The sequence below is a fragment of the Betta splendens genome, chromosome 19, assembly GCF_900634795.4.
Source record: "Betta splendens chromosome 19, fBetSpl5.4, whole genome shotgun sequence".
Classification (NCBI taxonomy): Eukaryota; Metazoa; Chordata; class Actinopteri; order Anabantiformes; family Osphronemidae; genus Betta; species Betta splendens.
Genome location: NC_040898.2, coordinates 5,862,448 through 5,887,192, shown reverse-complemented (window position 1 = coordinate 5,887,192; position 24,745 = coordinate 5,862,448). Strand labels below are relative to the sequence as shown.

The 24,745-nt window shown below is 41.9% G+C and overlaps 1 protein-coding gene across 2 annotated transcripts; it reads right to left on the bottom strand.

Moving 5' to 3' along the window:
- Window positions 1–817: 817 nt before the first annotated feature.
- spata20 (spermatogenesis associated 20) lies at window positions 818–24,670 on the bottom strand. Of its 2 annotated transcripts, none has more exons than XM_029133436.3 (16): window positions 24,470–24,670; window positions 23,425–23,553; window positions 23,276–23,340; window positions 22,945–23,099; window positions 22,721–22,864; window positions 22,388–22,589; window positions 22,168–22,298; window positions 21,848–21,952; window positions 21,305–21,379; window positions 19,847–20,059; window positions 19,404–19,596; window positions 18,325–18,493; window positions 14,365–14,573; window positions 11,397–11,596; window positions 10,422–10,502; window positions 818–2,138 (listed from the first exon to the last, which is right to left on the bottom strand). In XM_029133436.3, the coding sequence occupies exons 1-16, from the start codon at window positions 24,664–24,666 to the stop codon at window positions 1,944–1,946; spliced, it is 2,463 nt and encodes an 820-aa protein (XP_028989269.1). In that variant the 5' UTR covers window positions 24,667–24,670; the 3' UTR covers window positions 818–1,943. The 2 variants fall into 2 exon arrangements, with proteins under 2 accessions (XP_028989269.1, XP_028989271.1); XM_029133438.3 differs by having other exon boundaries at window positions 24,455–24,607.
- Window positions 24,671–24,745: the final 75 nt, after the last annotated feature.

The following is a 24,745-nucleotide window of genomic DNA, read 5'->3' as shown; positions in this document are numbered from 1 at the left end:
GAACTCTATCTGCGAGAGAGGATCACGATAGAGTGAGACACCAAAGGGCAAAGGGGGAGAGGGGTGTGGAAGAAATAGATAAGGAGTCCCAGAAGTGACAAAAAGTTCCTAATCTGAAGAGTGGAGCTAAAATGGAACAGGGCATCTCATCCCCCTCCTCGTCCCGTTTTCCTCCCTTGGCAATTTCTTGTTCTTCCACAAAAGCAGCCGTCTGCCAGAGCGACTTCCCTCGTTCTTCAGGCGACGGGGCCCTCGCCAGATCTGAAAAGGCAGAGGGAGGAGGGGAGGGGGGGCGCCTGTGGAAAGTAGGGAGAGGAAGAGAAGCGAATGTAAACAAGTGCAGATGGTTGCGGCGCGCCGATGGATGAGATGGGGAGCAAAGGGATGCGAGGCTGCCGCCGTGTCACAACACAAACATGTTTTACTGTGGCCCTCGCGTCGGCTCAGCGTCACCGCTTCCACCCATCGCTCTGACTCGCTTTCATACACCTTCACAGTCGCACAGAGTTTACATTACCTTCATGCAGCCTGCTGAGGGAAAAGGCGAGGGATGCGATACACAACGCCGGTATTTATAGTAGAGAAGAGTGGCAAACCGCTGAGATGCATTCATTCCGTTCCTGCTGGAGGTTTCCTGTCTTGGGCTGAGAGAAAGAAGCCATCGTGAAAATGTCACAATTTATCCCGTCATGTATTCAACTTTTTCTGCTCTTGTGGAAAAGTGGAAAAAGAATCTCATACATCTGTGCAGCAAAACATTTCCGCACCCAGAGAGTAACCACATCCGCATCCATTCCACAAATAAAATGCTCACAGCTCATGAGAGCAATATTCTTTATTATTCAAGGTTGTGCGTATACTTGCTGGTCCAGACCTTAAGATAAAACCCAGAGGCTGTGCAGCTGTGGAGACGAAAGCGCTCACGTTGAAGCCAGGACAAGACACAAATAAACAACGCTGAGAGCGGAGAGTAAACGGAGGGTTGTTGGAGAGCAGTTCACTCACAGTGATGACGAATCACACACACGAACAATAAAACGATACTGTTATGTAATGTTATGGCACACCTAAGGAGCTCCAAAATAGCCTTTTTTTCCTGCACTCAAACACAACCAAGGCGTGTTTCCCCCACTGTCAGATCCATGTGACATGAGCGTGGGAGCGGGAACACGGGGCGAGGCCAGACTGGGTTATCTGCAAAATAGCGTCGGTCCTGTTTGTTCAAGTGTTCTGGGGTGAAGGTAGTTTATCGCTGCACAAGTGCTGCTGCTGCCGAGCATCCTTCTCTAAAGGTTCATTTCTACACCTGCATCACATTAATGCTACTAAGCAAAAGCTTGAGTTGATATTTGAGGTAATACTCTGCTGGTCTGGCTAAAATATAAAGTAACAGATCTAACCCCAATCACCTCAAAAGGAACTACTTACCAGTTTAACACTAATAAAATAATTGATAAATACAGAGCACATCTACTACTGTACATACAGTATAAGTGTCCCAATAGTCAAACACAGACCTTATCCGGTGGCACGAGGCTCTGATCTTCCCTGACATGTTCCCACTCAGCAATGTGGCATTTACCAGCAACACCAGCATAGCCAGGTCTGCCAGCAGGGCCCAATTACTGGTTGATGCCACTGACCTGCCCTCATATTTCCCTGACCTAAATCTACAATTAGGTAACTACAGTAAAGGACATTTTATGTATTAGTGCATATCCAATGTCATTTCAGTACCACCACAGACGGTCCAGGTGCTCACTGATGTTCTGAGAGGAGATCCTCTAGGAATTGTTTTATCAACATCCAGTTCCCTTAATTTTTTTGAGCAAGTTGCTATAGTATATTTGCATATAAGCCTGACTTGCCAGACAGCAAACATGCTATGGAAAGACTTTGAGGATTAGGTCCCTGTAGTCAAAGTTCAGTCAGTTCTTCAGGTATTATTCTGTTGGCTTCTCCATGTTCACATCCAGCAGAAGCCTCCGTAGTTCCTGGGGGTCAGTCACAGGAAGCGAGCAGGTAAAATCCTGGCAGACATATGCTGTGGCAGCACCACCCTTCTGGGACATGGAGGCCAGGACGGGCAGACGCTGGCACAGGAAACACTCTGCATCGCCATCGATGAGCATCAACACCTGCCGAAGACAGAAGCAATGAGAAAAGGGCCGTACTTACTGACTGAAGACAACACACAACATCAGTCACTTTCACACCATACTAGATTACCAGCTCAAAAAAGACCATGTCAGTGGTTCATACAATGATTTAGAATAAAGTGAATAAAAAATTCAGCTAATAAGTCAGCTAATCTAAAATAATAAACATCGGCACAATGGTGGTGCGTAATATACTACTGTACTGTACGTCGATGATTAAAAAAATAAAACCGCAACAAAATAGAGACAATTTGCAGAATATGTTGAAGTGTAAACCTATCAAGTGTCAAGGTGAACAACAAGGCCAGGTCTGGTCTCCCTACAGACTTATCACTGTTTGCCATATATTGTGCACCCAGCAATCCACTTAGTGGTGAGCAGTACCTGTATAAGTACAAGTAAAACACGATACAATTTATGTTTAAAAACTTAAAACTGCCTTAATTTATTGTTTAAAAACTGCTAACAATTACTTTATATAAATTTTAGTTTAAAAACTTCTGCTAACAATTTATGTACTTAATATTCATTTCATGAATGATACACTATATCGCTAATGAATAAAGTTTACAATGACTTGATTCACAGGCCAAAGAAGGCTTCGTGATGCCTCCACCAACAGAACCAGCATTAACTTCTTCAGCCATTTGAGCTGCAGTAGCTCACAAGCCAAGCTGTGTGCAGCCTGTGCTGCCCATCACCCAGCCATCAGTTCACCACTGTTCCTGCCTTAGATCACGTCTGCGCCAGTAAGACCGCGGATGTTTTGGCGGATTCTCACTATTTATTATTGTTCCTGGTTCTAACACATCAGCTAACTGCTGCCTAATGCTGTACAGTATGTCCTAACCACTAACAGGTGCCACGATGCAGCCATAATTAGTCCTTTCATCCGACAAAGTGTTACCTCATATGGCATAATGAAAACAAACCTAATTTATTCTTGAATATTCTTGATTCATTCTTCAGACTATTTACAATAGTCAAGTGAAATTATGTAATTCTTCACATATACACGTTCACTAAAACCAAACATAATGTGCTTCCTAAAAATAATACATTCAGTCGTGGGTCAGCAGCTCCCTTGTCTCATGCCCACACAGAGGAAAAACAATAGTGAGTGGACGGATATGCGATTCGCACAGTGTAATATATTACACTGCTGCAACACCAGTGCCCTCAAAGACTAGGTCACACTAACTATTTAAATATTGCACATGACAAGAGTGTGGTGGTGGGTAAAGGTGAGAATCGACGTGGTTGAAATGAGATGACGTGTCTCAACATCTGTTTGTCGGGCCGCTGTGCGACTCGGTGCTCCTAGACGGGCAGCCGAGCACAGTTAAAGAGGGCCGAGCCGCCCATCCCTAAGGCAGCCCCCTGTCAAACAAATGTCCATTCCTCCTGGCCGGGCACCGCCCTGAGTTCACAGCGGAGCGAGAATGACAACGTCAACGACAAGCTCAGACAGAGTGGAAAAACAGGGAAAAGAATGAAGAGACGCGGAGACTAAATGGTCCGGTGAAAGATCTCCTCCCAATGCAACACTGCTGCGTGAACATGTGACGATGCTTGAAGGATGTGGATTCCAGGCTTAGTCCAGTTTCTGTTCTGCTGGCTAAACACACACAGAAGTGATGGTTTTTAATTTAAGCTGAATAAAAACAGCAGATACCTCTGCTTACCTCATCCATGTAGAATGGTTTGCTTCGCTTCCACCTCAACTCTATGAGCTGCATGTTCACATTAGGCTACTGTACCGTCTCACTGCACTCCCAATGTTCCACTTAGCCACTTAGATGTTCATTTGTGCTGGTTGCCATCTGCACATCTAACGCTAAGAACCTATCAATGCCCACCCCCTGCCACCAAAGGCCTCGCCAGCGATGAGTATTGCTTTTTCTATTACTAAATGTGCTGTCTGGTGTAATGACCTCCTTAGGGAATGATCAAGTGATGCTGCTCTATCTTTTCTTAATCTATACTTTGAAGATACGGTACAGCTCAGAGCAGAAATGTAATTAATATACAGCAATCAATGGATTAAGAGCGCACACACACGGGTGAAGAGTGTGATGGAATGTGAGTCTAACGACGTGACCGTTGCTATGGAGACAGGAGGAGGCTGTCCTGCGCCAAGTTGAACCACTTGGTCTTGACACTTGCTTTTGGTTGTCAACTTCATGCGCTCCCTCATTGGGCCCAGACCACATTCAGCCACACTCTCAAATCTTAAAGGTCACAATGTAGTCTGTCTGTGTCACAACAACACCATCTACACACTCCTGGGACCAGCAAAGCACAAGAGGGGGGGTGGAGTGATGGAGAAACACAGCAGCAGAGAGAGACGGGGAGATTATGTGTGAACGTATATACACAAGTCTTGTGAATGTGATGAAGGGAAAGCAGACTGTGTGGTCTTGGACTCAGCGTAAGGCAAAATGCGCGTGTATGTGTGTGAGGCTGCAGCAGACAGCACAGTTGGCTTCACATGAGAGCACAGTCTCCAAGCCAACTCCCACAGGGTTAATCCCTTCATACGCTGGGCAACCCTGAAACAAACACGCATCAACACAGACACACAACTCCCACCCGGTAAATGTCCCTACACTGACAGCTCCCTCCCACTCCTCCAAAGCAGCCGAGCTCAGACGCTTTAGAGGAACACCGTGTACCTGTGCTGACATTGACGCACACACACGTCTTCAGGATCCATCTTAATGGTTTCTGTCCTGTCTAGTGACTTATAGGACAAACTCTCTAGAGGAGGAGGATCACGTTGAAGATGTCAAACACACATTTGTTAGATCTGATGTCATACCTACAGAAGACTGACAATGTCTGAATTACACCATGTACAACTTAAGCATAAACACTGTCACAAAGTCATCACAACAAGACCACAACACAACCTCAAACGCGTGAGAAATAAAAATCACATGCTTGAAAGTTTACATTCATTCAATCCACGTCCTTTGCTTTAGCTTGTTGCCATAATAAAAGAAACAAGCCATTGTTTTGTGGTAAAAAGAGTTCAGGGAGCACCGCACAACACTTCACACACACACACACACACACACACACACACACACACACACACACACACACACACACACACACACACACACACACACACACACACACACACACACACACACACACACACACACACACACACACACGCTTGTGTGGCCTGTGCAGGCGATCTGCTCTGTGCTTTGTCACACCGGGCATCAGTCTGCATCTGCTGACAGCCTCTACAGGCCGCTCTCCACTAACTCATCAGGGGCCGCAGTGACACGCGACGATGCCTTGATGTCTGCGCAGAATTAACAGCTCCCCTCTTTAGTTGGATCCCGACACCCATGACATACTTCATCAGCTCGCGTTGAATTTCAGATGAAAGGGAATTCTCATCTGGTCGAGTCATAAAAGTCATGATGGGATCACAATGTTAAGGGGAAGAAATCTGACATGTGCTGGAAAGACAAAAGTAAATGTCATGTCCTCTAGATCTAGAATTTAACCAGATCCTTTGATTCCCCTTTTATTTAGGCAATACTGTATGTCAGGACACGGTCATCCAGTTAACCTATAATAAAAAAAAGGTAGATGAAGATCGAAGAAATTTAGAAACAACAAAATAATATTTCCTTACTTAACCCTAAACATTAGTTAGCATTATTCAAAGATGACCACTGTATTAATTACGTATTAAAATAAAAAGAAAAATGCTAACATTACCGTTTTTATTAAAACCTGCCAATGTTCTAAATCCTTGACTCCTGCTTCTAGTTCTTATGCTTTTACACTGGGGGGTCACTCTGCTGAGATGCCAACAAGCGGTAACGACCTCTGAGGACGGGTGACTATATGTGTGAGATGAAAGACTGCTGGACTCCACGAGAGGTGTTTCATTAGCTCTGATTCACACAGCAGGGTCAAATTTGAAATAAAAAAAGTTTGCTTTCTGTCCAAGTCATCACAGAACACTGTAAACTTAGACAGGTGTGGAGAAACTCCTACTGTACATCTTTTAGTACCAGTTGCAACATAAAAGCTCCCCAACAAGTTTCTTCTGTTTTTTGAACTGGCAGTAGCTACAGTATAATATTTCAAAGCAAGTTCTTGAAACCTTTTATATGTCAGAAAATATAAAATATATGCTACATTAACCTGTGAGAGACACACTATCCTACTGATAATTAAAAGGTTTGCTGGTTTATTTTAAAGCTAGCCTGCTTGTTACGGTCTGGTTTGAAACCCCTCCACTGACGGAAACCATTCGAAGTCTCTCCACTGTTGCCAATCAATGAGGTTTTTGCTCTGTAACTCCTTGGAATTAGCAGGTAATTAGGACAGAGCAGGAGAATCAATTCCTCACACGCCATACACCACATGCAGGAAATACACACGCCTGTAGACACCGGTGAACTAACAAAAGAGCTGTGACAGAGGGGAGATTGGAGAAAGGTAGGTCACAAAGGTGGACTCTGAACCTGTCACGCTCTAATCCTCTACTACACTGTGCTGTGACCAGACACAGTTAGCCTCTGGTTAGGCTCCCCCTTCTGTCCCTCACTGTCACCCTGACGACTTTTCCCACGTCTCTCAGGTCTGGTTAGGGGACCTGCAGTCACTTCCCCCCACAGATGGGTTGAGAAAGGACCCTCTCCCCCTAAAAGGTCATGTTCCTGCCTTCCATCTCTTTTTCTCACAGAATGTCATCTATTGTACTCTGCTCTGTCTAGAGAGAATGGAGCAGGACAGAGACTAGTCCCTGTAACATCTAAGACTCTGAGTCCTCACGATAACAAGCATCTCGGCTTCTGCTTAACACCCAAACAAAAGCATCACAGCCACTGAGTTTCCATATTTGTGCCTGCCAGAGACACACATGCACACAAATCCCTGTTCTGAGACAGTATAACTCTGATGTTTTAACACAGACAGAATGACTAGTTGAGTGCAAACACACAAATGTGACTGATTATAAGTACAGTCGCACTGACAAGTGGCATTCGGGCTAACAACAGAAAATCACAACAGGAATTTAGATTCAACCCCCCCCAAAGATAGCATGCCTATCTACTGTAAACATTTGTATGTAATTTGCACACATAATAAACAGATCAAGTGCGCTGCAGCATTTCCCACACTATGCTGGTTATACTGTAGCAGCTTCTGGACTCCATCACACTTTAGCTTAACATTAGCAGATCCATCCTGTTGTGTAGGAGATTTATTCCTGCACTTGTTAAAGAAATGTTTAATTTCTTGGATTTGCCTGGAACTCTTTTTCTTTAACAGGAAAACAACTTATTTTATATTTTTTACAAAACAAGTTAGCTGAAACCTTTAGAAAGTCATTTACGTACATGTAGTAACAACGTTTTCAGCTGTGGAGCTAATAAACAGGGGACCAAGGTGAGGGAGGATTAAAATCACTCAAGCACCAAAACTGACACATATCTGAAATATAAGCAATATTAGCAATTATTATTAATAATATTAATAATTGCTAATAGCATATTAAATACTAAAGTAGTTTCTACTGTACAGCGACACCATTACTGTTGTTGGCTACTATTCCAGCAACTAAAGTAATGAATACAAATAATCATGCATATGTGGAAGAATGTGTTTGTCATTTTTGTTTGTGCTTCTTTGTGTGACACATGGATAGTGTGTTTAACTGCTGGTGTTTGTGTATAAAAAAATAAAGAAATTTAAAAAAAAGTGTCTCACAGCTGCTGTAGACAGTAGTGTTAGTCCTCTGAGAGGTGCTCTCTCTTCCCTGAGGAGGAGAGTGTGTATTTAGTGGTGTGCAGGATCACCATGTCTAGCCAACAGTGTTGCTTCTGCTGCTTCTGGCCAGCTGTTCTCACAACATCTGGAGCCGCTCTCCTCCCTCTGTCTGATTTTCGTTCTCTCTCCCCACCTCCATGTAACTCTCAGGCTCAGTGGAGGCTCATTAGAAGTAGGAGGAAAAAAAAAAGTGTCTGGCGGCTCTTTTGTGTCACATACCAGACCTGCCCAAAAGACTGTGTCTCGCAAACAAACACACAGGATGATAAAGCTCATCCTCCTCTATCTTCACATTCAGAATGCAATCTGAACTTAGTGTTTTAAGCATTTTCAGGCCACACATTCTGCTTGAAATAAAAAAAAAAAACATTAATCTCGTTCCCATTTACCATCTTATTGTTCCCGGTGGTAACCCCTGCGCAGCCGTCTTATTGGTCCCCTGTTGTTTCTGTGGTCACCACAATCTGTTTCTTATCCCTCAACGTAAAAGGCTTTTAAAACTCAATTCCTCTTGTGTCCTCAGCTCTGCTTTTACTGCAATCATTAGCAGACGCAGGCCACAACCCTTCGTCACCGAGGCCTTATTGGCTCCAATCTTTGCAGCAAACAGCGTATATTTGTTACGCAAAACAATTCTTCTACAAATGCCGGGGAGGCGACCTGCAAGTACTTCCCTGTAAAAGATGACTCCAGGCATAAACCATAGGATTGGTCCGTTTACTTCTGGTAACCATTTTTCTACTTATTGGCCTCTACTGTGAGAATTCCATGACTAACTGAGTACAAATAAGAAGGCCCAGCATGTGGCTGGTTCTGGCTGGATGCAGTGATACGTCCCCTTAAAAATAGATCCATCCCGATAATGGCTCTATCTGGCTCAGTCTGGGTATCTGTCTCTCTGCAGGGATCAGGAATGGCCTGATGTTACTGCAGCCACTGCCTGATACTGCAATACTCATCTATATTTCAGTAGCCTCTGGTTGAGTGTGTGTGAGTGTGCGTTTCATTGGACAATCCCTGTTTGAATTTACTGATCTAATTTCAGCTCCTGTGCATTTATTTTTTTATTTACACACAAAGAAAGAAAAACACCTTAGATTAAATCAAGTGTACTCTGAAGGCAAACTTGTACAAAACGACCTCTAAGGGCTATAAAGGATTATGGTCACAGATATATAGTAGTTTCCTACAACTTGCTGGTGAGAGGCAGGAGGAGAAATAGAGAAGCTGTTAGTTAGTTGCTAAAATGTCCTGCTCTAAAGTAGGAAAAATTCACTGCATAGGTTGTAAAACCGAGATCTGGTTAGGTAGAAAAATGCATGGCTGGACTTTATTGCTGCATTTCTCCTGCATAAATTTTTGATGTTGTTGTAACAGTTTTTTCTTCTCCAGTGAACATGAGGGTCTCCCAGTACCTGCTCTCACAATGAAACAGCAGCAGAAAAACACATCTATTTTCCTCTTGAATAACCTCACTCCAGACAATTTAGACTGCACATCTGCATCAGATTCTTACTTCAGAGCACTGCACATCTCTATTCGTGCTTCCACATTAATTACAACAAGAAACATGCGCTGCCTGGACAAAAAGTAGTCACCTGCAATTAGGCAACAACCTTCTACTGCATAATTACTGTAGTGATTAATATGTTTCAGCTGGCAACAAAATGAGGTCGACTAACCACCTGAGTGCACTGAATACCCAGGTTATTCTATTGGCTGTTTCCCCTGATGGCGCCTTCATATTCCAGGATGACAATGTCAGGACTCATTGAGCTCAAATTGGTGGTTCAGGGGGTAAAATACTGTAGTATGCCTAAATTTAACACATTCGTTCACCAGAGTCATACTAATCAAATGAAGTGCTGACGTACTGTACAAACATCATTATCTTGCTGAGCTAAACATTACATTTAAACACTTGCCAGAGATGAATGAAATTTACATGCGATTGCAAACTGAAGCAAGATCAAGCGCTGTGATTAATAGATACATTAACTGATTCTTGATAATTGTCAATTAATAGGTTTATCCAAAAAATGAAGATGGATGTTTGATATTCATTATAAAGGATTCATAAGCAGCCTGTTTCTGAGCTTTGGGGGGGGGGGGGCTGCAGAGCCACTAGGCATTCAGGCATTAGGAGAGGCCAACGGAGTCAACTAACTTGAAAACAGAAACAGCATCTTAAATGTTAAAACACTGCAGAGGAGACAGAGAAGCTGAGGCTGACCTTTACAGGCTGACACTTAAACCAGCCAAAACCCCAGGCGCTGTTGTCGCTTGCTTTCACTCTGCATCTGTGTGTTTTTGTGGCTCCATATTTAAAGCTTACTACTCACAAATAATAGCTAATCTACGTTTCAGCTGATGACACATTTTCCACATGTTAGTCTGAATGTGGAATGCACCATCTTGACAAACACACAATGTAGAATCCTGTAACTACAGTACCTTATGTGGCAGGAAGATGGAGTGGACCACTGATAGAAGACTTGTTGTTTCAGGGGCATCCCTCTCGCCACAGATCACAATCTGTACAAAATAAGGGAGAATGTAAGGAAAAGGCATTGATGTAGAAATATGAACAGATAAGGAGGTCAGGTATGTTTTGTAGCCCTAAGGAGGCACAGGTTTGCTTTAGGACTGCCTCGCTTCACCTCACCCTTTTCCTAATCCTTCACAGGTTGTGTATAAGGGGCAGAGGTCTAACGACTCCCTACCCACACTGTTTCTGCTCCTGTTACTTCCCTTCTCAGACTTTACTGCCCATTAGCTTTTCCTAGGGTCACCAAGAAACTTCATGGTAACTACTGTTGTTATGCTGTGGTACGCTGGTTTCAGGCTAAATAAGGGAGTTAATATTTCAAATCCGATTATATAACTGGAGCTGAATCTCACAAATAGCCCATTAAATGTACACTAACGACAACAAGGCAGAAAGATTCTCAGACCCTGTGTGCCTGGATTAAATGAACATATTTTTAAAGAGCAGTCAGTCTAAAGCGACCCACAGCAGTTCATTTTAGGTAAAACATTCTTGTACAGTATATCGACATATTGAGCTCTTTAAGGACAGGTTTTAATCATGGTGTTTTCAACCTCGAACTGAGGATCTAGTATTGATGGAGCAGCGGGTCCTTTGTTTTACATGGTGGAGTTTTAACATGCATTAATGGATGCAGAAATGTGTTTCCTGACACTGGCTTTAGATGAACTGCTGAGCCCATGCAATAATTTCCACTTCAGAATTGTATCTGCTTTTAATGCAGGGCTGCCTGATGGGCCTAAAGCCACAGTTAATCGCTACTGGTTGTCTGCCTTGTCTATTGCATAGAATTTCACAGATTCCCTTTAAAAGAAATGTAGATATTCCATTCAGAAAAGTCAAGCTGATAGGTTTAATTGAGCTGTGCATTTTCGAATAACCTGTCTAAGTGTGTAGTGCTGAGCCAGAAGAGCCCGGGTCATTTCAGGCAGCGCTATGGGAACTTTGGTCAGGCGGTCGGCGAAGGCTGCCAGCAGCTGCTGAGATTTGTGCAGCCACTCCTGCCTTCCAGTGTAGTGAGACAGACGAAGAAGGTTGGATGCTGATACCGAGTTAGCACTGGGCTCTGCACCGTCCTGATCTGAAAATCACAAAGATACATCATTGGAAAGTCAACATAAGCCGACAAACAAACAATTTTGGCATTTATGTTACATCATAAGTAACCAATAGTATGAATGCAACAGAGAGGCTATAATTACCATCTATGTGGTTAAATAAATATTGTAATTATTAGGGAGTTATACTCACTGTGTGCCAGTCATCAACAACTTTGTTGTGTCTGTATCTACTGATCGACAATTTATACAATAATATATAAATAATAAAAATAATTTATACAAGGCTTTTGATGAAAAACTGCCTGTAAGTACTGTAATTCATATACAGCTATTTGCCCTAGTGGTCATATACAGTATGAACTAATAATAAAAGATAAAACAGTTGATGATGCTTAAAACTGCAAATAAAATAAATAAAGATTTTTTTTCAGCTCAACCAGTTAATATATGGTGTAGGTTTTCTGAGAAAATATACAATGAGAACATTCAAGTGACAAATCAGTTACATTTATGTCAAACTAACTTCGCTATGTCCATTGGTACAACACAATGCCAGAGTAACAGATGACCTAATGACTTCACCCCCTTAAGTCCTTGGCTCTTATCTCTTATCAGTGTCCAATGAGAGCGTGGAGGTGATCTTCCCATAAACTATGACCTCGCTACATGCCTGCTTTGTAACACTGATTTGAAGTCATTGGCCATGAAGGTTTTCAATGTGAGAAAGAAAGACAGACAAAATTACATCCTTAGGACATCGGGAAAATACTCGGTGGATATTCAATTTGACTCCTTGGCCACGCCACGCTTCAGTGTGTGTGTTTGTTTTTGTGACACTGTGGCGGGGTAATCCATCTTACAGTGACAGACCACACTGCTGGGACAGGCGTCCGCACTGCAGCGGCCGTAGCGTCACTAATGGGTTTCAACCCTACACAGTGCTGTGACCATGATGGCACAGTCAATGCTCTCAGATGGGAACCCTCTCGCATGTCAGCTCTGATAAACGCACACAGACGCAGGTGGACAGGCATCCCTGCATACACAGGGCTGATACACAGACACAGCCATCATCTTTGATCAGTCAACAGCTTCTTAAGAATAACTATTTGCTTTGTCATTGGTTCCTCCACTAATCTGTAATATCTTGGCCATGACTGCTGCTGCACCAGTCACAGGCTTAATTATTTATATATAAATTTCATTATATACCCACTTGTATAACAACATTATACTGTGTAAAGCAAAAATACTGACTTTACAACTAAAAATCCTGCAATGAGAAACTAGATATTACATAAAATGAACTGCATTCACATGAGGAGAGACCGGCTTATTAAATGGTACAGGATGTATTTAAGAACAAATTAAGCCGTTAAATGGAGTTATAACAGGGGCCGCTTCCAGACATGGCACCTTCACAACCACAATGAGACAAAAGAATAACTTTGGCGTGACAGATCAAAGGTGGACGTCTGCATGTCAAACAAGGTTTGAGATTCTCTGAGCTGCCAGCAGCCATTAGTTGGAGGAGTTGACAGGCAGCTGAACACAATTCACGTCAAAGTCAGACCTATTAATATTTAGCATATATCCCAACAATTACAGACACCAGGTGAATATTCAGTTCTTTAAGCCAAATGGGAAAGCATTGGTATCAGAGCAGCCCCATGACGAGTTAAAAAGAAGTGTCACAAATAAGCAGTAGTCATTATCTACCAAAAGTAGTCAAAAGGAAAAACAATCAGTGAATACCAGCAACATAAGCGCCAAGGTTTAATCCCACAGAAAGATTAAGACTATGTGTACCAAAAATTCTAGCTTGCATGCATTGGGGCTTGTTTAGTTGCAGTCTGCTGGATGGCATGATTAGACATTTTTGCTGAGATGATTTGTGCATTTATCTATGCAATGCATAGCATTGCATCCTTAGTATCATGGAACAGTCTGCCACCAAAATGTAGCATACAATTTGGAATTAGAGCACCCAACATCCCAAAGAAGAAAATCAGTATTAAAAACAGTTCTGGACAAAGTTGAAATTTAAGTGAGATGAGATGAGGCAGAAACAGCCGGTATATTTCAAAAATCCCACTGTACGTGTGTGCTGTTTCAATCTGTCCAAGGCAGATGGACCGAGAGACCGAATGGAGACAGATTTGACAGGTCTGTTGATCAAAGTAGCTGGCGAGTCGGAGCATTAGTCTGCCGCCGCGGTGAAAGAGGTAGATAAGGGACATCATTATATCTTTGCTCATTTCTTTTATCCTCTAGCTGTTCATGTATCAGGACAGCACCCATCCATCCTTCACTTATGGAGATGCAACGAAAGTAGCAGAAGTGTTATGGCAGACATCTCAAACTACTTATAAGGATATACCCTATGGGTTTGTGAGAAAAAGATGGAGGGGCAAATGATTACACCCAACCATTGAAACTGCCTCAGTTCACACTAATTACACCTCGATATTTACTCATGCACGTTGTTAAGAATCAGTGAACAAACTATGGAATGTACAACATTAGTTTAAATTTCTGTTTCATTAATTTCATAAAGTCTCATTTTAACCCACTGTCCCACAAAAACTAATGACCGATAGCCACGGCAACCAGTTAATTAAAAGCATTTTATTGATGATCAGCAGAAAATCTGAATGGTGGCTGTGACCAACAGTCTGAACACAGTGGATTGCAGCTGCATACTGTAGCTACAGGCTTGTCAGTATCCATGCTTTCACCACAGCCTGCTTTAGTTGAGGGTCATCAGTGTAAAAAGGTCTAGGCTCACCCTCTTTCAACTGCAGCAGGACAGTGCTGTCGTTGGGATTGCTGCAGAAGTAGCCGCCGCCCTGGTCATCCCAGAACATCACATCCTGCCTGAGCTGCAGCTCCTCCGCCCACTGCAACCACTCCGTTTGCAGCGTGGCCTCATACAGGTCCAGCAATCCAGAGATGACAAAGGCATAGTCGTCCAGGAAGCCAGAGATGGGGGGGGATCTAGAGAAGAGAGAGAAGGAAATGAGAATTAAGGAAGTGAAAAAGCAGAGAACTAGGACATTTTCATAAAAAATTAATTGACAGAAGAACTATTTTGACAGTTAATGCTGGTGAACTAGTTCAACTTCAGAGTTTTGCTTCTCCTTCGTATTAAAATGCGTCAATATAAGCCTCAAAGAATATCAAGCCATGTTTGCTATGAAGACAGCAAAGGAACCCTGCAGTGCTGGCTGTAATTGAGACTATAAAAAGCCAGAAGGAATCATTTTGGACAGTAACCCAATACTTTATGATAGAAAAACCAAACTGAGTATAATCTCTCCCTAAAGCCTCTGCTCTATGTGAAATTACTAATTTTCCTCCTCTATCTCTCACAAAGGCATCAACAATTTTTATAAATGCACACGTGGCACCAACACCAAGTGTGAGGCAGAATATTAATTAGACAAGTTATCTCATCCCTCCCCATTACTGTAGGTTATAATTGCAGTGTCTTTTTAAACTCTCCTTTAAACTAGAGTTGTCAGAATTAGTCTCTACACATCTCTCCTCCATCCAACTACACGACCAGATCAAGTTCCCCCACCCTCCTTCATCCCCAGTTTCCACAATGGCACTTCCATCTAGGTGAGTGCAGGGGGACGAACGGTGACAGGAAGCCAGATAGTGCTGTCTCAGGCGAGACTGGTGGCTGAGGGTCAAGTGGCTGAGAATGGGAGGAGGCATTGGAATGGGACGAAGCGCATATGGCGGTCATTAGTCATAAGGACACAACACGGGACAGGGATTTGTCAGTTTATTGTAAATCAAGATTGTACTTGGAATTTAAACTTTAAACAAGCTATAAAAATGATATATACAGCTGTCCTAATGGATCCGTTTGAAATTCTAAGGCAATGACTGAGCCCAAGGAAAGGTTTCAATCTTCACCCACGTAGCTTTGTGGAACTGTTTGAACTAAAGTGAGCAAGTTGGCCAGATGTACATGAGTGACCTACAGTGACCAATACAGATGCATTAGTCACCAACTATGTATTTATTCCAAGCCTTTCTAGTACATCAACATGTAATCTAGCTGAGGTGACTCCAACTTTAGAGATGACAGCCTGAGACAAGAACTCAAGAGGGCCTCACTGACACAAATACAAAAATGTAAAGGCCATTCAGAAGTACTCAGCCTTTTCATTCACACCTTTAATAGTGTGTTGAATGAGTCATTTTGCCAAGCGCAAAGATAAAACACCCCATCAGTCTACGGTATCATAGCATTTAGAGATGGCTTTATAATTATAGCTTCTTAATTGTTTGCCCGTACACAACCTACTTCACTTTCCCAGAATAAGCCTATGAGGGAAAACCGTGCCGGGGCGACATGGGTCGTGTAAATAGTGAGTTCCATCATTACTACAAGTGCAGTGACCTTTCATTTGGGAGATAATTTGATATATTTCATTGTGTTACAGAATACTTTCTTAAATTATGTGTAATTTCACTGAATAATTCGTTTAACACATACTGTACTACTGCAGTACTGAACAATAGTTTGAGTTATAATGACTGAGAAAACTGAAATACCCAGACAGGGTTTTCAGTTTGACTCATTAGTCAGAAAATCTAGCTGCTGTTTGTTTTCCTGGGACAGCCTGGAGCCCCTTAGTGTATCACATTCCTTTTTCCCCTCATGTAACTATGTTTTGCACCAGTCCATGTGGTTACACTTACAGTAATACTTTATCTTCTGTTGGACCTTTGCTACGTCCCTTTTCTCAAAACATCCAACATCTCGTTAAAAGAATCACAGGACAAACGAATGCTTTCTGCTTCTGTAAATCACTCCAATGCTAGTAGGATTCTGTTGCCACTGAAGTATGCAGACCGCAGGTACAGTGGTTGTTGTTGCAAACTGTATGTATGAATGAACAAGCCAGGGTAAGTCTACACAACCAAAGCTACCACCTTAGTACCATTAATCCCAGGCCTCCATCTGCTCCGTGAAGAATCTCAATCAAAGCACCAGGCAAGGGCCACTGAAAATATATGGCATCAGCTCCTTAACACATACACAGTCTATTAACCCAGTTAGTCTGAACACCCACCATTCATCCTGGTGAATTAGTCCATGGCCTATATATGACAGAGGGAATTACTCACATGGAAAGGAAACCAGTGTTAAAAAACAGACCTTTGGTAAGCATTCTGAGTGCTGACAACACGTTGAACTGGACAATTATGAATGAGATGCAAACAAGGCCAGAGGCTTTTAGGCTTTGCGTGCGTGTGTGTGTGTTTTCCATTTGAAATTGTACACATTTCATCAGGTGTGCTCTGGGACTCATGGCACATGGCACACAGAGTCGTTTTGGTAGAATCAACAGTAGACAGTGTGTCTGTACTGTATGATGTGTGGGTTCAACAACATTGACTGTTAAATTAAGGCCTTCAGGCTCATCAGGTAACACGCACTGTCAGCTTGTAATTTCGAGAGCTTTAAACATTCATTTTTACTGCATGTTACATAGAAAAGTTTACAGAAAATCTAGAACTTTTTCCAAAAACAAAAACTCTTATATCCCATCAGCCTGAAGCACAGAGGCTAAAGAAGAGGCTACTCGATGCTGTCAGTTAAAACGCTCTCTTCAGGCATCAACATCATACATCATTCAGTGTGCTTTCTCTCTAATCCACTTTAAATTTGGTCAATCGTGTTTCATATAAGCCAGACGGTAAGGGAGAAATTGGATTGCTGAATGGTGTATGTAAATGCAGTTTTACAGTAACCAGATTGCGTCGGTGCAGTGAACAGTGAGCTTGGTCTGTGATTTCCTCTTTTAACCTGATTTTCCCCGTAGCCTTGTCTCCTGTTCAGAATATAAAGAATTACGCCAGCACAATACTACAGCTGATTATTACTCCTGCACAGTGCTTTATTGGTAGCTCTGTAGGACTTGCCTGTTTGTTCCCATTAGAAAAGATGACTGAGCTGTTATGACTTATAAAAGGGAATTGTATGGAAACACTGCAGCCTGTGTTATAAGTCAGATCATCATATTTGACAGAAAAGGAAAACCTTTTAAAAAAAGGTACCCTGTTGCGTTTCTTACCATGTGTCAATCAGGCCACTGCATTGTTGGACCTTTACATATGTACAATGAATCATATCCTCAGATCTCTCTATGTACTGAAATGCTGCACATATATATTTATTCATTCCTAATCATAACAACTATGTTCGCTTCTCCACCCTGTGGTTTAGAGTATGTCTTCCAGAGCCTTTCTTATTTTGACCCTTTTATATGTGTGCATAATATGGTAGCTACAGTAATGGCAGAACAGGAGGTTTGGAAAAGAGATGTGGATTTTACGGTATTGCACAGCCACCCTACTTTGTAAACTTAACACTGACCTTTCACTAGCTTAAAAGGCTACGTTACTGAGAAATATTCAGAAGGGAATATCACAAGTCTGTTCCATAGGTCTGTGCCACAGAAGCCCTGTGTAGAACCTCTCCACCTATATACATAGGTTTTGGTGTATCTTACAGTAAAGTGCATCCCAAGCTTAAGATTTCTGTTTGCCTATACATAATTTCATCAATTACATTTTGAAAACTAACATTTTAGCCATTGACTGATAACACAACACTAATAACACAGTATATAAACTATATAATAGGTTTTACATATATTATTTTATTATTGATATTTTTTTCGATAATCTGATGCAATGTTAGAAAATTTAATAGGTCTCCTACATCTGTTGCACCTCCATCTGGTCTCCACGGTAACAGGATCGGAGAATAGTCTGTTGTTCGGCATCCCACAGGTGCTCTTTTAGGAAGTTTCCAGCCTGTACTGCCCTCTCCAGCAAAGCCTTGTCCCCCAACACAGCTCCAACACGAGCGTAGGCCGACAGCATCAAACCTGAGTGGAAAGAAGCGTTGAGCAATGCGGTGCAACATTTACGTACTGAACATATCCCCTCACTTCACTCACTTCACACCAATGTGTGCCCCTCAGTCTAAACTTACTGTAGTATTCTATTCCAGCCCTAAAGATTTTTCCCTCTCATGCCTTCTCTTTTCCACCACTAATAACCCTTCCCTTTCTCCTCACACTTTGCTTACATGTAGTGCATCAAAGTGAATGAGTGCACAACCCAGTGTAGTAGCTCAAGACAGGGACAGGTGATTAAGAGAAGGTTTTCTTTACTAGATACAAGAACAAGGTTTTTCTGTCTAATTGGAACATTCTTGGGAATCCAGAGCCTCATTACCTCACTAACACAATGTCTTGAGACATCAGCCCTGGGAACTTAACGTGTGGCTGTTTCCACGTTTGTATGTGTGGTGAGGATTTCTTTTGGTTTTGTTTTGTTCCTATACTTAATCAAACCTGAGACAATGTTTTGGACACGTAATGTGTCGTGACAGTAGTGTACAGCATCTGTAGTAATATAGATAGTAACTAGAAGAATGTCTATAAACATTGTATGTATAAATATTTCAGTAACATCACAGTACTACTATTTAGGTTGAACTATATCTGCAGATGGGCCAGCTGAGCAACTTGCACGTTTAATGTAAAATTCGCTGTAAACTGTATGTGTGGCATTTGGTGACACGTGGCATCCTCTTTTATTTATCCTATTAATTGATTCAAGAAACAACTTTTTTAGTTTGGTGAATATATAATTTATCCTGCATATGGATATTTTTTTCCAAGTAACATTATCTGATTACCTACTGTAGTCATCAACAGAGCTGTCAGAATGAGCACAATTATGCCAATTCTACTAAAATAGTCCTAGTGTTAAACCTGTTTTAGACTTTACCATTCCAAGAAGCCAACATCTTTGTGTCCAGATGTGGACATGGCCGACTCTTTCTCACTTCTGCCATTTTGGCTCTGGCGGAGGCCAGGAGCTCATTGACTTTCTCGACATCAAGTCCAAAACGGGCAGCCGTTAACTCCACGGAATAACGCACAATCAGCACATTCTGGCCCTGCAGCTCCCCGTGGGGGTCCTGGCAACGCACAGAACACAAATGAGCTCATACCGACTGCAACAGCTGTCATGTTAATGCTTTAATGGATCAGCTCTAACACCTCAAAATGCTGTTTAATGAAACAATTTATTATTTTTACAGTCTGCATTACACCCATACCATAAGGTTAAATTCATTACAATTATATTAAGCTGTTTTAATAGTGCAAGTACAGTGAAACGTTTTGAAGTTGACAAGAAGCGTCACTGTACAATACAAAATAAAATACCTGCTCTTGAGCAACATTGCCCTGCTCCTTGACGCCATAATGGTGCATGAAGACGTCTGCCTGTGTGGCTGATCCTGTAGCACCTTCCACTACATCTGGCAACAATCTCCGAAGTTCAGATGCCGTCCAGACACAGAAAGCACCCTCACGCTTTTCTGGTCCCCCCGATGGCGGAACAGAGTCTGCATCCTCAGCACTGTAAAACCCCCCTGACTGGGTTTAAGAACGCATGAGTTGAAAAGAGGAGGAAAATGTAAACACAATAATATACTTTAATACATTCTACAACCTACTCCTGGACTCGGGTTTCTTCTTACATGTTCTCAAACATAGATAATTTGTATCAGTCCTTCCTTTAGATGAAACCCATGCCCAAAATCTCACAGATAGTGTAATAAAACACAAAGCTAATTGGAAGTACCACACAGGCAGTTGATGTCAGTTAAGTGTCACAATAGGTTACACAACTGACTAATTTTCAGAGGAGGAATTATTTTAGCCTCATTACAACCTAGTGAAGCAGGAAAACACTTCTGTTCCAAGTTATTAATATAAATTCTTGTTTTATATTAATTCTGTGGGGAAAACAGATCATGATCATATTCTGATCTGTAGAAATGGTAAAATTGACGTTTCAGGTGAATACCTTGTATATAAAGTATTATAGCACTTTATCGTCTTTCCCTGCACATAATGATAAACGTCAATGATTTTTGTTAAGGAAAAGAAAGTTTCTTGAAAAAACTGTGTGCAGCAGGACAACAGTACTTCTATTTACCAGACAAAGACTTACAGCCAACTGTGCAGGATGAACAACAGTGGAATAGTGCGATTCTATTTTATTCATAGGTAATACGGCAAATCTAGCAGAGCTCTTGTGAGACCTGGCACACAGCAGTGAATAGTATTTTTCCAGGCACAGCAAACTCCAGGAGTTTTTATCCCTGATGGAAGATCCCTGGCATTTCAGTAGGTAAAAAACATACAGTCTATAGAAAATTACATTTCGGGCATAATTCATTAGGGTATAATTACATAATAAATCTTGGTGAATATAATGATGATATAATGATTGCAGTGAGTTAGGTGTTAATTGTCTGTCCCATTCTCTGCTGCTGACTCATTAATCAAAAGGGGAGGATGACCCTTAAATGAGAGTAAAGGGTTTAAGGGATTGTTTGTCAGTTGGGTTCCACCTCTTGCCATCAAACACTCGAAAACAACGTGCGATTATTCTACTCTGGCACAAGTTACTTAATCATCTTGCTTTGGCAGCCTCAGACACAGACAAAACACTGCATTAACGCCAACCTTATCCAACATCCCCTATAACTCTAGCTTATCTTCTTTACCTTCTTCGTGATTTATACCAGTGAGGATGGGTTCCTCATAACCTCGGCATCACTAACAAATGCACACATACAGTACACAGAACCAATAAGGCTATAAATGATTCACCTTGTCACTCAGGTCTCTGGAGACATAGAGCAGTATGTCCTTAGCAACATCTGCATAAAACCGCTCACCCGATACCTAGAGAAATAGAAAAACAAACTTGCTTAGAGTTATAATTTAACCTTAGCATAACCTGTAAGAACTTTTTATGTGATTTATATGGCAGATACTGTATAAACTGCAGCATGCAATACAAGTGCTGAGGTAGGTCTATACCCTCATTATCACAAACATATTTGCATTTAGGTTTGCCCCAATTAACTTCTTTCTCAGTCACTGTCCACACTGAAAAAGCAGCACAGCCTGAACTAACCCAAGAGGAAGCTACAAACTCTGGTTCTATAATAGAATGCAGCACAACCTCTTTCTAATCATTCTTTATTGATCTGTTCCTTTTAATTGGAAATTTAAGTTCCTTACAAACCCCCACAGGTGTAATGTTGATTTACCTTTTATATTGCACACTGGAGGTATTTGCTGACTTAGTAATAGCAGCACATAATGATGGAGAGATAATTACCCTGCCAGACATACAGAGACACACACCTGGAAAGCAGTTATGTAGGCTACAGCCAGCTGAGACTGGTCGTACAACATCTTTTCAAAGTGGGGAACATGCCAGAAGGAGTCTGTAGAGTATCGATGAAAACCCTGAGAAAAGGAGAGGGAGACCAAGAGCGAGACAGTGAGACAATACGTAAAGTAAAGAAAGTTAGTGTGCATCAAATACTGTATGCATATAGAGGATTAGTGTCATTGATCCTGCAGCAATCTGTTCCTATGAAAAACAATGTGGTAAGATTCATCAATTGACTTTTGTTTTTGTTTCCTGTTCTTATTTATTTATGTTTTTAGTTATGATTTACCTTTGCTATGTGGTCATGGATGCCTCCCAGTGCCATCATGCGGAGTGTGTGCAATGCCATCTGAAGAGCTTCAACCCCCTCTGTGGTGGCTGAATTCACAGACCAGTACGTCATGAGGAACATGAGATTTACTATGGAGGAGAGACAGAGAAATAGAATCCTAAAACGAGAAGGGTTGGAATGGTTGAACATCAACATTCAGTTTTTTGTTTGTGTGTACCTGGTGTGGGAAACTTAGGAGCATCTCTGAAGCCTCCATACTCCTCCTCATAGGAATGAGCCAACTGCTTGAAGCAACCCTTAGCTACATCTGGTGCAAATGGAGGGCTCTCTCCAGGGTTTGCAGCTATAGATGTGCCTTTCTTTAATGCTTCAAGGATCCTGTCTCCATTGGTCTCCAAAGCCGGACGGTTATTCTTCCACTGTCCATCAGACATATTTATCATTATTTAGATATAACAATGGAGGTCCACAGGCCTGAGAACTAACAGCAAAGCTAATATAAATGCTCACAAAATGCAACATGCTAACAGAAACACAAATATTGACTTACCTGATCTAATATTCTGGTAAGGACTGTCTTGAGCCCAGGTCTTCCTCTTTGATCTCTTGGAGGAAAGTAGGTGCCCCCTATAAAAGGTTTAAGGTCAGGGGTCAACCACACGCTCATGGGCCAGCCTCCACCTCCACTTGTTGCCTATGGATGATAATAACCAAAAGGCAATATTAACACAAAAAATTAAACAAGACAACTGTGAAAATATGAATGGAACAAACCTGAACAAAAGTCATGTAGACCTTGTCCACATCAGGTCTCTCTTCCCTGTCCACTTTAACGCAGACAAAGTTCTCGCTAAGGAATATGCCAATGTCCTCATCCTCGAAAGATTCCCTCTCCATCACATGACACCAGTGACATGTTGAGTACCCCACTATTAAGCAGACACAGACAGATATACAGAAAACACATGTTTTACTTCTAGTAAATAATAAGCCATTAAAAATTAACTAAAAAGAGTGATTTCTTATATAAAATATATTATATTGGATTTTTTAGCATCCAAAAATAATATGGATGCTAATACAAGATGTGGAATGAATCTTATACCCGATAAAAAGATGGGTTTGTCCTCGTTCTTTGCTTTGTCAAATGCATCTTGTCCCCATGGATACCTGAAAGAAACATCAGAATAGTTGGTACTGTAAATGTCCACTCAGCAGGAATCTGTAATTCTACATCTGATTAAACTCACTTACCAGTCCACAGGATTGTGAGCATGTTGCAGCAGGTAGGGTGACTTCTCCTTGGCCAACCTGTTAGTGTGTCTGTGAGCGGTGGATGATGAGCCTTCGGTCCCCGAAGCCATGCTCACAAAAACAGATGGACTGGACACACAAACGTTTAGATTTACAATAAGTGTGTCTATTATTGTATTACTTCCACTATGAAGATGCAACACCACTAAAAGGTTTTTGGTTGACGCTTTTGAAGTTGTTGCTGGCGTCAGTTCTTCTACATTGGATTGAACTGAAATTTGCAGATGAAAACCAAAGGTTGGTCCTCCAGACTAATTGTAAAATCTATTTACCTTTGATGTCTATTACTACACAAAACGACCATAACATTATTATCTAGCCGATAACGTGGCAGGTCGTTTAAAAGCGACAGCTGCATTAACCAAAACCGAAGAGAATCCAAACACCGGAGTCCAATTAAGAAGGTATTATTCCAAATTGCCTTTACTTTTTAGGCAAACTCTTGTGTAATTTTAAGCTTGACTTAACGGAAATATGCGGAAATATCCGCATATTTCTTTTAATTCGGCAGAATTAATATCAACATATATCTAACACGATCTGATTAGTTTACATGTGAGTTAGCCGACAATTCATGGATGTTAAAAAGGGGTTATCAAACACAAGGTTCAAAATATAGGAATTAATTGGGAAACAAGTTCTTCTTTTTGACTAGTGTGTTAGCCGAGTTTAAATAGAACTCCTTTGAAACCTTAGCTAATAGTCTTTATTAACTAGGACATGCTTAGTGACAAACCATAACAATATTTATAACCGTATGATTTTTAAATGGGGTTTCGCGCAATACGTAAATCGCCTAAAAGCACGATACAAATCGTGACGACAGCTCGTTATGACCTTATCGTGCGACAGGCTTTAATACGAAGTGTGGAAACACCACTGCCGAGTCTGGTAAAGTAGCGTTACGCTAAATGCGCTATGCTAAAGTAACGCTAGCTTACAACCAACGTTAGCTAAGTAGCCAGCGCACCTCCGTGGCGTTTACCTGACGTAGCAGGTCGGCGGGGAGCGCGGAAGCGCCGACCGGCCGCTCGGTGGGAGGGGGGTTGTTGTCAAACACCTCACGCCGCTCCTGGGGCGCTGCTGTGGCGTGTCCGCAGCGCAGAGAGCTGCAGCTAGCAGGCGTGCGGGCTCAGGGCGTCTATTTCTGGACGTCGAGCGACGCCATGCTAGTCTTAACATCCTTATTCAACAGGTGTTGATTGATTGCTCTAGCAGGCTAACGTTAGCATGTCCCATACAGTTCCATACAGTTTGTATA

Excerpts from the sequence above, each read along its gene's own strand:
- spata20 (XM_029133436.3), bottom strand. The coding sequence starts at position 24,666 with ATGTTAAGACTAGCATGGCGTCGCTCGACGTCCAGAAATAGACGCCCT. Across the intron at positions 23,554-24,469 it reads CCGCCGACCTGCTACGTCAG|TCCATCTGTTTTTGTGAGCA; the intron begins GTAAACGCCACG and ends TTGTGTGTCCAG. Across the intron at positions 11,597-14,364 it reads CCTGCTGCAGTTGAAAGAGG|ATCAGGACGGTGCAGAGCCC; the intron begins GTGAGCCTAGAC and ends TGTGATTTTCAG.